Here is a 14,075-nt window from a genome sequence, read left to right on the forward strand (position 1 = left end):
AAATCTTTATTTATATAACCCTAATTCCATTGAAAATGTGCTGCCAGTGGATCATCGGTTATATAACATAATTTCCGTTCTATAAGGTTTTTTGTTGTTAATGTTAAAAGTGTATTGCACGGGTAAGAGTTCCAAAACTCTTCCATAGTCTTTGAGATTGACTTTATAAGAAGTATATTTACAGAAAATTCTGATTTTGGAAACAAATTTTAATCTACTTAAGCATTTTGCTTTAGATATTTTGAAGGCAAACACATGAATTTTTTTCAAACACATTAATAGAATTTGCTTGACTATTTACTTCTTAGGTTGAATGACTTTTGTTCTAGCTCAGGATCTCTGACCTAATTGAAAGATTAAAAATCGTTCATAAAGTGTTAAGACCTTTGGTAAGAAATTTAAAATCATGGCTTGAATTTTATGCCCACGTTGCAGATGCTACTCAGAGATGAAACCGGAGTTTAGTTCTTTTGATAGGTCCTGGGTCAGCCTAAACCAGGCTTCCTTTTAGGGTTTTTGTTTATGGTGTCATGGGCTACAGCTTTAAAATAGGCAGGTGGAGGGAATTCCCTGGCGGTCCAGTGGTTAGGACGCCGTGCTTCCACTGACGGGGGCACGGTTGGATCCCTGGTCAGGGAACTAAGATTCCACATGCTGTAAGGCGCGGCAAAATGCAGAAAATAATAAAATAAAATAGGCAGGTGGATTCAGGGTGTTGGTTCCAGTCCTCCTGGGGCCACATGGCTTGAATATACATGGTGTCTATTTAAAACAGAAACGGTTTCTGAATTTTTCTCAGGCAACCCGTTATGAGGCAGACTCTATGGCTGTTAGTTCCTCAAGTTCTCTTTCCCTGCTCTGCCCCCCTTCTCCTTGCCCATCTTAATTCTCATCTCATAATTGCTTTGGCGGGGGTTGTTTCTGTATTTTTCTCTGTGTTTTTCTTTGTATTGGTGGTGTCTTTGTTCCAAGGAAGAACCAGATTTTCTATTTCTAGTATTCTGTTCAGAAACTCCATGCCCTGCCCCTAGATTGCCTGTCGCCCGAGAGATGGCAGAGCAAAGCAGGCAGCAGAGCCATGTGTTCCAGGTCTGTCTTTGGGGGACAATGAAAACCGTGAGTCTTTGGCAGAGTTAGAGCTCAGGATGGCTTGACATTTTCCCAGTGGGTTAGCATAACCCAGGGACCTCGCTTGAGTTCTGGTAACGACAGCTTATTCCTCAGGGTATGGCTCTTGAGAGGAAAAGTCCTTTTCAAATTGAGAGCTTTTTATAGATTTCATTACTAGTTGAATCTGTATTCTTTTTTTTTTTTTTGAATCTGTATTCTTATAGGAAATACCTAATCAGATATTGACGGTGTTGGGCCATCTGTCTGTATATGAGTATTTTCCTCCAAGCCAATGAGAACCTTACCTTGCTCAGATTGATATTCTGCGACAACTGCTGCTTGGGGGGCAAGAGATTTTTCAACATTAGATTGCATCCTTTATTGTTTTAATTTACTTCAAAGCAGAAGCATAACGCTAAAAAAAGGCGGAAGGGGGCTCTTTCAAATAAAAAAGACAGCAATTGAAAACATATTAGAGGAAAACACAGCTAATATTTTTAAAAAGCTATGCAAATGGTTTAAAGGTTTTAAGACTACAGTTCATTTTTCTAAAACCAGTAGATATCATTTAAGCTTAGTGTTCATAAACTATTTTAGGGCAAGGATAATGTCTTAACCATAGATTGTACTCCCTCTAACATAATACATTCAGGTAGAAGACATGCCACACAGGTAATGTTTATAGAATACAGGTGTTAGTTGAAGATGTACATGTTTTGCTATTTTTTCCTCGTAAGTGATGCTTTTCCCACTCAGGTCTTTGTGTCCGAAATGCTGGAAACTCTTCTCATTCTCTGTGCCTTCCTCTTAGTTCTTTTAATTACTGCTTGGTCTTGCAGAAACTGAGTTTTAAAGGGTTAGCTAAAAATAGACTCATCGCTGTAAGCACCTCTTCACATCTGCTTTCTTTCTCGGTCCCTGCAAGGTTGACCAGTTTTTTTTGGAGTTGTGCATCAAAAACAGTTGGAGGGAAAACAGCATCTGTTTAGTCAACATTTCCAGCGTTGGAAGAAGATGTCAGATTTTTAACTTTTTTTGTTTTCTTTTTAAACACCAAGTATGGTGCTTTCAGAGCAATGGAAATTGTTTCAAATGTGGAGATGGTTAGGTGTAGCCTTTTGAGGTCCGTCAGGCCCTCTGAGCTCTCTGTTGTCCATCTCGCCCTGTGCAGGGTTTACAAAGAAACGTCGTATCCACTGGGTGAGCATATATGGCTCACTGTTTTCTACATTCAGTCATTTGACCTTCCGAATGCCAAGGGCGCACTAGGCACTTGTGGATGGAGGAGTGTGAAGCCAGCCCCTCTGAGGATTGCTCAGGATCCGGTGGGAGAACTCTGGTTTAGAGTTCAGAGCAGGGTTTGGGCCCCAAGCTCTGCCGCCTTCCAGATGAATTACCTTGATCCATTAACCTGTTTCGTCACATATGAAATGGGGGTGATCATGCCTGCCTAACACATGTGATGAGCCTGGTACGCACTGCCTGCCTGAGGAAATGGTTTTGAAGGTAGAATTAGCGAGTGGTGTCATCTTAGACCCCACAATCCAGCTAGGTGTGCTTTATTGTTCTTAGTAGTTTTTGCTTAATCTGTCCATGGTTCTGAAAATACCAGGCCCTGTGGCTCTCATTCCCTTCCCCCCCTACCATGAATCAACAGCCCCTCCCAGCTGAGAACCTTAGAAATAATGCACAGTGATTCATGAGAACCCCAGTCGTTGTGTGTCCACTGAATTTCTTTTATTCTCTTTTGGTTTTGAAGGTTGGAGTACATTTTTTTTTTAATTTCTTTTGCAGCAGCACCATAACCTTATCTTTTAATTTCATAAGTAAGAGGCCTTGCCTTTTGGTTTTTTAGGAAAGATGTAGGAGGTGTGATGTTTGGTCTCATTACAGAAAGTTAATTATTTGTACTTATTTTTGCCAAGCATGCTTACTTAGTACATTGGGAAACAGCATTCAGAATAATTTACTAAGTATTTTTTGTGATTGTAGCATCTCTTCCCTCTCTCCACACATTGTATAAATGCAAGTAAACTGTAATTCATTCAATAAAAACCAACAGTTGCAAAATTTCTATTTTTTAGTAATTTTTATGCTCATGGTATAAAAATTTAAGAGTACCAAAGGGTTATATATATGCTGGAAAGTAAGTTTTCTTCCTTTCCTCATCCCCAGTTGTTCCCTACAGAGATAACCACTTACATGTTCTTAAAAATGGAAATCGGTGTTTAATCATGGTTTGATGCTCTGATATATTTGCCCTGTCATTTCTTGGCCTTTTCACTAAGATCAAGTGCCTCTGACTGTGCACTACAATTTTTGGTTATAAGTTAGAGGAATCAGGAGCAAGTTACTAGGTGTACACTTGGACATATGAGCAGAAATGACTAATGTAACTTTATGATATACTCGGTTTAACTAGCTTTCGGAGCCGTTGTTCCCATGGCTTTTGAGTGTCTTGCTTTCCACATCTGTGTTTTTTCATTTTCCAGTTGCAGCATGAGAAAGCTGAGCTAGAACAGCACCTCGAGCAGGAACAGGAATTCCAGGTCAACAAACTGATGAAGAAAATTAAGAAACTGGAGAACGATACCATTTCTAAGCAGCTTACGTTAGAACAGGTAAAAATGTATAGTTCTCTCTGTACCCTTTTTAGGATCGTTATAGTTATATATATATATATATATATATATATATATTTCTCATATCATCAACTGTTCTTTCAAGCTTTAAGAGGGCCTGAGGAATGTCAGTGAAAAATGTTTTTCAACTTTTTCTTCCCACAGTGGCGGCTTCCTCTCTGAAGTACACATTGGCAGATCTGCATAGCACCTGCTCACTCTTTCACACACTTGTGCTTTTCTTAACCACAATTAATAAAGTTTCAGGAGATACGTTGTGATGTACTGATTTATAGGCAGGAAATGTTAGGTTCCTTTTGCAAAAGGGGGAAGAATATGTTTTTAACCACAGGATCGTTTCTGTGAAATTTCCTGAGACAGTGTGGCTATGGAACTAAAACTTTTCTTTCAAGCGTTCTTCAGAACAGTTAGCATTTTCTGTCTTTGAATTATTAGCAACCTTATATGAACCCTGTCTTTTCCCACCTAGATTTGTTGATACGGGTATGGAGCCCTAGACTTAGTTGTACGTCCTGGTTCAGCCACTGATGAGTTTTGTGACCTTGCATTAACTTCATTAACTTCTCTGGGCCCAGGTTTTCCATTTGCAAACAGAGAAGCACAAACTAAAGTCAGGTGTGGCAAGCTTAAAAAGGTACAGAAGGCGGAAGGTGATAGCGCACAGTTTCTTTGGCCATTGCCCTTGGTAGACGTTGGTATTTGAGCACAGGTCTTGCCTTAGGAGGCCAGGCTGGTCCTTATTTGCCAACTCACAGAATCGTGGACCACCGTTATCCGTCCTTCCAAGTTGGGGTGTCAGACAGAAGCTCCTAGCGCTTTTCCCCACGCTCTTTCCCCAGAGTTAGAAGAGGCTGACCGTAGTCTACTGCCACCTGGTCTCCGTATCAAATTCAGCGTATTCACATTTTCTAGTTCTTTGCGATGTGGATCCCAATTACCACTTTGATGATCTGGCCAAGCTCCTCATGCAGACTTGTCTGATTTATCCCAATTTTAGGATCTTTCTGTGCATCTTACTCCATGCTGACTGGTTCTTGAATCACCCTCGGCACCATTCTCATTTCATCATTGTACTTGAGGCTGAAACCGTGACGGCAATGTCAGGCTTGAGAGGAAGCCAGGGTTTGTTTTAAACTAATTGGACTGACTTTTGGTGTTTGTGTTATTCTTGTATCTACCTATATCAAAGGGTGGAACGTCACTGGGTTTTCTAAGACTATGAATAATGGCCTTGGAAATTTTTCCATTCCTTCTAGGTTAAAGAACAAAAAAGCTTCATTTCCAAGGGTTGGCTGTTTTACACATATCCAGAGTAATCGATTCTTACCCGTCCTCTTTGGAATTCAGATGCAATTTCTAAATTTAGAAAACTCCCCCACATCCCCCCTCCCCACCCCGACCCTGCCTCCAGCTTAAAGCATTTTGTTCCAAAGTTCACCTTTAATTTCCAGGGTAGGCAATAGCCAGTTCTTTCCAATTAAAGTTTTGAAGATTCTTGTTTAAGTCCCTGACATACCAAGAACTCGTTACTGGTACTTGTTAATCAAGAGTTAACCAAGTGGCCAGGTGAAATTTTCACAGTGGTTAGTATTGTGAGAGCTTCACTTGGTCAACACCTTCCCTGTGATGGCTATCAATAACGGAAGTAGCTTCTATCTTGTGTTTGTTTACAGGCTCCTTGAGGAGACTTTGGAGCTCTGACCCCCACAGTTTAGTTGTGGCCACAAGGTGGAGGTAGTGGCCTAGAGTCAGAAAGAGAAGGGTTGACTGATCCTACTGTCCCTGGGAGAGAGGATGGATGGCTGCACGGTCTTAAGGCTGTTTGGAAACTTTAGTGACTAAATGCTTTTAAAATGAGGTCCAAAGGCATACATTCTCCCAAAGTTAATGATTTAGTCCACTGTAAGGCTTCTTTCAGACCTCAGCACCAAAGAAATGGATTTCCACAATGGAATGTGTGCATTGCAAAGCCCTAAACTAGAAATTATCCTCAGATCTGGGATATCAAGTCCTTATTTTATATTTTTAATTTTATTTAAAAAAATTTTTATTGGAGTATAGTTGATTTACAATGTTGTGTTAGTTGCAGGTGTACAGCGAAGTGAATCAGTTATACATGTAAATATATCTGCTCTTTTTTTGGATTCTTTTCCCATATAGACCATTACAAGTCCTCATTTTAATTAAGATGGAGAAAAGTAACACCATCCTAAAACTTTCCCCCCTTTCTTTTGGGTATGTCTAGGATGATTATATGTTGGGGAATTTATTTGTTTTAACTACAAGTAATTTTAGTCGGTGTTTAGGGGGGAATGTTTGTTTTGCTCTACTGTAGAAATAAATGTATTCCATGTTTCCATGGATGTGATCTGATCCTCTCTTGTGGCCATCTCTTGGGATTATCATCTGTATTATAATATTTACGATACCTCGTAGTCTATATAATATAATATATCCTATACTGAAATTATTATCAGAAGAGCCAAGGCATGTGCTGTACTGTGCATTATAATGATATATGTGTGTAGTACATGCCTTTGCTCTTCTATCTGACAATAAACATATTTTTAAAACTAAAAGCTATTTGAAGACAATTATCCTATGTGTCCCGTGCCTTGCCACTGCTTTGTTGGAAGAGTTTAAATAAAGTGTGGATTTAGACAGGTGCCTGAAGAGCTGTCATTTGTACTTTGAAAGGCGGTGTAGGGTAGGTTCAGGGTCTGGGTATTGGACTTGAATGGAACCAGATGTGAACCTCTTTCCTCTGCTGAATATCTTAATTATTTATTTTTTTGGTAGCAGCTTTATTGAGTTATAATTCACATACCATTCCAAATCATCCATTTAAAGCGTACAATGCAATGGTTTTTAGTATATTTAGTGTTGTGTAACCATAACCAAAATCCATTTTAGAACATTTTCATCACCTCAAAATAAACCTTGTCACTCAATCCCCTAATCCCGTTAAGCAACCACTACTCTACTTTCTGTCTCTGTGTATTTGCTTATTCTGGACACGTCCTGTAAACGGAATCATATAGTGTGTGGTCTTGTGTGACTGCCTTCTTTCACTTAGCATGATATTTTTATCCACGGTGTAGCATGTATCAGTACTTCATTCCTTTTCCTGGCTAAGTAATAATCCATTATTTGGATGTACCACATTTTGTTTATCCATTCATCCTTTGCTGGACATTTAGGTTGTTTCAGCCTTTTGGTTATTATGAGTAATGCTGCTATGAACATCCATGTACGATTTTTTGCGTGGTCATGTGTTTGAATTTTTCTTGGAAATTAGAATGGAATTGCAGGGTCACACGCCAACTCTCTGTTTATCTTTTGGAGGAAATGCCAGACAGTTTTCAAAGTGGCTGCACCATGTTATTGCAGCCATCCTGGTGGCTGGGAAGCGGCATCACATTGTGGTTTTGTATTTCCCTGAGGCTAATGATGTCGAGTATATTTTCAGGTGCTTCTTGGCCATTTGTATATCTTCTTTGGAGAAATGTCTATTCAAGGTCTTTTTTTTATGGAATTATAAGAGTTCCTTATATATTCTTATACATATAATATATGTATTTTATAAGATACAAGTCCCTTATGAGATACATCATTGCAAATATTTTCTCATTTTCTGTGCGTGTTCTTTGCACTTTCTTGAGTGTGTCCTTTGAAGCATAGAGCTTTTTTAATTCTGGTGAAGTCCAATTATTAATTTTTTTCTTTGGTTGCTGTGTTTTGGTATCATATCTTAGAATACAAAGTCACGAAGATATACCTTGTTGTCTTTTTTGGGTGCTTACATTTAGGTCTTTGATTCCTTTTGAGTTAATTTTTATATGTGGTGTAAAATAGGATCCAAATTCATTCTTTTGCATCTAGTTGTCTCAACCAGTCCGTTTCTGAGCCTCAGTTTCCTTATCTGTAAAATGGCAATAATAGCAAACCTGTGTCAGGTACAGTGAATGAGAGTGTAAGGTGATTTGCATAATGCCTGCTACATAAGCACTCAACATAAGGTAGCTGCTGCTGTTAATTTTTAAATAAGCATATATATATGTGTGTGTAACAGAATCACTTTGCTGTACACTTGAAACAAACACATCTTTAATTAACTATACTTCAATTCAAAATAAAAAGAAACTAAAAAAAAAAATCATCTATATTTTGAACCTAATGGGTTGAACCTGCAGAAGGGGTATTGGAAGGCCTCTGCCAGGGATTCATGTTGGCCATACATGTTTGTTTTGAAGGTGTAGCTTAGGTTGTAACGGTTTTTAAGAGGGCACCTGGGGACTTCCCTGGTGGCGCAGTGGTTAAGAATCCACCTGCCAATGCAGGGGACACGGGTTCAAGCCCTGGTCTGGGAAGATCCCACGTGCCACGGAGCAACTAAGCCCATGAGCCGCAACTGCTGAGCCCGTGTGCCAAAACTACTGAAGCCTGCGTGCCTAGAGCCCGTGCTCCGCGACAAGAGAAGCCATCGCAATGAGAAGCCCGCACACTGCTACGAAGAGTAGCCCCTGCTCACTGCAACTAGAGAAAACCCGCACACAGCAACGAAGACCCAACGCAGCCAAAAATAAATGAATGAATGAATGAATTAAAAAAGAAAAGAAAGAAAGAAAAAGAAGGCACCTGCCTATTCTCTGTAAAGCAGAACTTATCTGGGTTTGGGACTAAGTCTTAGACTCCTTGCAAGGTGGGCTCCAATTAACTCACGTGCTGGAGGCCTAATTTTAAGTTAATCTCACCAAAAGTCAGGCCTTCGGCATGGACGCTCGAATTAGTCAGATAGCATTTGTTCTTCTCTTAGAATCTGAGATCTTTTCATTCTTTAAGAAGGGAATGTTACCAGCTTGATCATCAAGGGCTCTGGGCTATCAGTGGTTCTGTCGGTGTTTTGCAGGATGAGAATTCATAGAATTGTAGAGCTGGAAGGCCACATTGCGGGGGAAGACTACTCTGTCGTTACTTTGTCCCCAGCCCCTCATGGGGATGTGAGAAAGTGGGGAAATCACGAGGAAATCCAGGGGCAGGGGCATCAGATCTGCCCAGGCTTTGGAACCACAGCTACCTGCACCCGTTTCCTCTTCCTCCAGAACTTGCTGCCTAGGAAGCAGGCTTGGGAGGAAAATGGACCAGCTTGGCCTGTAGGTGGCCCAGCCTGCTCATACGTGCTCACACTTTTTCAGAGAAGGAAACCCAGAGGGAGATCAAGAGGCTTTCTTCAAGTCACACATCTTAGCATTCTGAATGTTTAACTCCAAAAGATACTTTATAAGCAGATGTAAAAAAGCATGTTCAGAAAACTGTAACGTTAGGTGGTCTTTGCAGCACTAATAATTAGTCTGATAAACTGGATTACTTTAGTCAATATGACTTTAGTACTCTTAAGGGCTCTTTCTAACACACACTGGTGGGCACTGCCTATTCCGACATGTGGTCACTGTTACATTTAGGTGATAAGAACATTTCGAACTTAAAATATTCTCTAAGTGTCAAGAACTCTTCATCAGAATGTGTTCTGTCAACTAGGAAGGATTTTCCTTCTCCTGAGGATAACTAGCATGAAAGGGCACAAATTAGCTTATTTATTAAGTGAAGTTCAGCTCAGCAGATGTGAGAACCTTCTGTGCACTTTGCACAGAAAGTTATAGGAAAGAAGAAAACAGCCATAAACAGGTGGATTTGACACTTAACTATTATTAGCTAGTACAGTAGAAAAATCTGGAATAAATTGGTTGGAGAATTAGTCATGTAATTCAGCTAACACTTAATGACGAACAGGGATGCCTGTCATGTACTAGACCTCTTACTCTTTTCTCCTGTGGTTGGCCCAGTAAAGTCTTCTCAGTTACTTCTAGAATTTGGGGTGTATTTTCTTATCGGAGATGCCCTTTCGTCCCAAAGCACAGACACCCATTTCTAAAGGTTGGCTTTAGGATTGGAATGGTCATTTTATTTATTAGCATCTACGTGTAATGACAGTATCTCAGCCCCTGTAGTTTCGGGACACTCTTGGGTTCATATCTCCCTTTCACCTGAATAAGCTGTGTGACGTCAGGCCAGCGATTTGATCTCTTCTGTGAACAGACGTACTCTCTAACTTGTAGGTTTGTTGGGGGGATAAATCTTCCATTCTGCCTCTCCTCACGCTCCATCCCTATTGAAGTTCTTTCATTTGTCTTGTCGGGGAAGGAGAAATTATCCTCTTCCCTTCTAGGTTTTTCTGGCAGAGAAAATCAACAGAAGTTTAATGACATGTATACGTGGGAGAGAAAATTCGTCAAAATTGTCGAAGCCCTCACTTTAACACTGTCTTCAGGACTAAAGACAAAAGAGGATGTTGTGGGCAGAGGTTTGGAACTTCAGAGGAGGAGAGGAAGGCAGTTGACAGGCAGAGGGAAAAGCAAACATTGGGCAAACAAATGTTTGCTAGGCAGAGACAGTGGGACACAGAGAGGAATTTCAACAAACAGGCTTTGCTGGATTCCTCCCACTCTACATACCTAGGTCATGCTACCGTTATCATGGTGATAGCTCCCTTTCTGGAACAGGTCCTCTACCTACATTCTTTTAGGCAGTTAGGGGGAAGGTCAAAGTTTCCTCCCGATTGTTTAGGGCCTTAAAAAGAATCAGCCTAAATCATTTATTTGTTTATTTATTTAAAAATCGAAGTATAGTTGATTTACAATGTTGTATTAATTACTTCTGTGCAGCAAAGTGACTCAGTTATACATATATATACACTCTTTTTCATGTTCTTTTCCATTATAGTTTGTCACAGGATATTGAATACAGTTCCCTGTGCTATGCAGGACCTGGTTGTTTATCTGTTCTGTATATACCAGTTTGCATCTGCTCATCCCAGACTCCCAGCCCATCCCTCTCCACCCCTCCCCCACCTTGGCAACCCCCCAGTCTGTTCTCTATGTCACAATCAGCCTAAATTAATCCTTGTGCCAAATAGACCTATTTTGGGGTGGCAAGTTTTGTTCCCCTGCACAGAATTGTCCCCATGTGGATTGCACAGCAGTAAATAAGTTTACGTGGTGACCCAGTACACTGATGTTTTTGTAACTGTATTTATGACTGGGACAAGTTCTGTGAAACACTTGCTTATGTGCTTTGCACTGATTTTCTGTTCAATCCTATTTCGTTTTTAGCAAAATGTAGGTGACAAGTGACTTGAACTAATTTCCTAATCCAATAGTGGGTCACAACCTGCAGTTTAAAAATCATGCTCTGATGTGCCCAGTGCTTTCCTGCCCCCAGGTTTCCATGGATCTGTGTCCTCTGCCTGGCCCATTTTCTCCCTCCCCTGCCCCATCCCTACTTAACTGTTACCCAGTTTGCTCCTCTAGTCACTTTGGGGTCTGTGCTCCAAAGAGTTTCCATGACGTTCTGTCCTTTTCCTGTACCACTTGGTACACAAACAGCAATTAACAATTAAATCATTTCGTTTCTGTGAGCTCCTCATAAGGTAAAGGAGGGAAGGTACGATGTTAACCTCACCCCTGTATCCCTGGTGACTCACATATAGTAAGCGCTCCCAAAATTGTATGTACTGCCATTAATAATCAAAGTGTTCATCTAATTTCTGTGGTACTTTGCCCTCCGCATTTTCCAGGAAAGTGAGCATACATATTATTTGAGCCTCAAACGTCCCACCACCTTCCTTGATCTGGTTATCCATCTCTTTAATCCACGGATCTGTGTGACTGTCTTTTTTGTCCGTGCTGCACTCGTGTGGCACACATTCTGCGTTAATTCAACACACCTTTATTAACATGACTGTCGTCTGCCACAAACTCTGCTAAGAAAGATGACGTCGGGTCCCTGGCCTCGTGGAGCCTGGTCCAGGGAGGCCAGTGGACCTGTGGACAGTGACGAGGGATGCCCTGTGCCGAGCTGTGCTTAGGGGAACAGCATTACTACTGCAGCAGGACTGCCCCCTCCCGCGTAACCAACTGAGAAGGACCTGAAGCTCCTTGGCATTTGGTTTAATTGTTTGTTAATTAACACACATGGGCTGGATAAATCTAAATCGAGCCTTGTTGCAGGGAAGCAGGGATGTGAGAGGAGACAGAAATGGGAGAGAAGATAATGCAGTAAAATGTAGATACAGGCTGCATGGAGTAGAGATGCCGAGAACACAGAAGAGAGTTCCTGCAGAAGACGGGAAGTGGAATCCCTCTTTTTTGTTACTGGGAAGGGGAACAGTAGGGATTTTGGCAGTCTGCATGTGCGGTGTCTTTGAGGACATAAGCTAGTCTTTTTTTTTTTTTTTGCGGTACGCGGGCCTCTCACTGTTGTGGCCTCTCCCGTTGTGCAGCACAGGCTCCGGACGCGCAGGCTCAGCGGCCATGGCTCACGGGCCCAGCCGCTCTGCGGCATGTGTGATCTTCCCGGATCGGGGCACGAACCCGTGTCCCCCGCATCGGCAGGCGGACTCTCAACCACTGCGCCACCAGGGAAGCCCTTGAAAACTTTTTTAATCAAGCATTTGCATTGTAAAAGTAATCCATTGCTCTTTCAAGAAAATGTGGTAAATGTAAACACAGAAGTACAAACATGAAAAAAATTACCTAGACTACAATCCTCCCCAGACAACTGCTATTGATATTTTTTCTTGATGTGATAGTGTATTTGCAACATGCACTGTGGTATGTGTTCTTTGCCCAGGATTTCTCCACTGTGCTCTTGATGTAGCAAAAGAGTTTACACCCCAGACTTTGAAACCTGCTTTCCACCAATGGTAATTATTTGGTAAAAGAGTCCCCTGGAATTATGAACCCATTATGCACATTTGTATAATACTGTGCTGATGTCAAAGTGATAAAAACTTGAGCTCAGAAACCATATAAATCTGACTAATTATATATGTATCTATTGCATAAAAGACCTTCATTTTCAGTGTCACTGAACAAAAGCAAAATTTACTGAGCTGGTAAACTATGGAAGTGTTATTTTCACATATTAAATATTAACGAGGCTTTAATATTATCCTGAAGTTCTGTCCATTTCAAAGAACAAATCTAATTTTTATGGGAACACAGTGTTTGAGAAGAAAAAAGTTATAAGCTATGGTAAAGAAAGTTAACTCTTGGCAATCTGGAAAATTCTGTCTTCCAGATAGCTAAGCCTTCACTATCATTTCTCCTCTGAGAGTTTATTGGTTCACTCTGTATTTTAGATATGTGAATTAATATCCTAAATTAATGGATGTACTATTAGGAAATTGTTAATTTTTAAGATTAGATGTCTTTAAATTTTTTTGTTATAAAAATAGTAAATATTCATTAAAAAATTGGGTGGGAGGGCTTCCCTGTGGCACAGTGGTTGAGAGTCCGCCTGCCGATGCGGGGGACACGGGTTCGTGCCCCAGTCTGGGAGGATCCCACATGCCGCGGAGCGGCTGGGCCCGTGAGCCATGGCCGCTGAGCCTGCGCGTCCAGAGCCTGTGCCCGGCAACAGGAGAGGCCACAACAGTGAGAGGCCCACATACCGCAAAAAAAAAAAAAAAAAAAAAAAAAAAATTGGGTGGGAGCTGGAAAAGGTAGGAAGATAAATTACCACCAACATTACTTTCACCCAAGGGTCGACCCTATTTATCTTGCTATATAGTTCTTTATGATTTTTTTTTTTTGCATCTTTTTCTGTTCTCTATCAGTATTTTTTTTTTTTTTTTCATTTTTTGGCCGTGCCGTGTGGCTTGTGGTATCTTAATTCCCAGAGCAGGGATGGAACCTGGGCCCTCAGCAGTGAAAGTGCAGAGTCCTAACCACTGGGCCACCAGGAAATTCCTTCTCTCAGTATATATTTCTTTTTCTTTTTAAAAAATATTTATGGGCTTCCCTGGTGGCGCAGTGGTTGAGAGTCCACCTGCTGATTCAGGGGACACGGGTTCATGCCCTGGTCTGGGAAGATCCCACATGGCCGTGGAGCGGCTGGGCCCGTGAGCCGTGGCTGCTGAGCCTGCACGTCCGGAGCCTGTGCTCCACGATGGGAGAGGACACAACAGTGAGAGGCCTAAGTACCGCAAAAAAAAAAAATTATTTATTTGGTTGCACTGGGTCTTAGTTGCGGCAGGCAGGCTCCTTAGTTGTGGCCCACAGGCTTCTTAGTTGCAGCAGGCTGGCTCCTTAGTTGTGGCATGTGAACTCTTAGTTGTGGCATGCATGTGGGATCTAGTTCCCTGACCAGGGCTTGAACCCGGGCCCCTGCACTGGGAGCTCAGAATCTTATCTGCTGTGCCACCAGGGAAGTCCCCCTGTCAGTATATTTCTGATGCACATAGATATGTTTCTTTTGAACTGT

At 41.3% G+C, this 14,075-nt stretch overlaps 1 protein-coding gene across 4 annotated transcripts in view; it reads left to right on the plus strand.

The window, feature by feature from the left end:
* Positions 1–14,075, plus strand: part of CCDC6 (coiled-coil domain containing 6) — a 119,389-nt gene that overhangs the window by 67,640 nt on the left and 37,674 nt on the right. For all 4 annotated transcript variants that reach the window (XM_019935872.3, XM_019935873.3, XM_019935871.3 and 1 more), the window contains exon 3: positions 3,603–3,731. In XM_019935872.3, coding sequence (XP_019791431.2) covers positions 3,603–3,731 — 129 coding nt within the window. The remainder of the gene's footprint in view (positions 1–3,602; positions 3,732–14,075) is intronic.

This window comes from Tursiops truncatus, chromosome 16 (genome assembly GCF_011762595.2).
Source record: "Tursiops truncatus isolate mTurTru1 chromosome 16, mTurTru1.mat.Y, whole genome shotgun sequence".
Classification (NCBI taxonomy): domain Eukaryota; kingdom Metazoa; phylum Chordata; class Mammalia; order Artiodactyla; family Delphinidae; genus Tursiops; species Tursiops truncatus.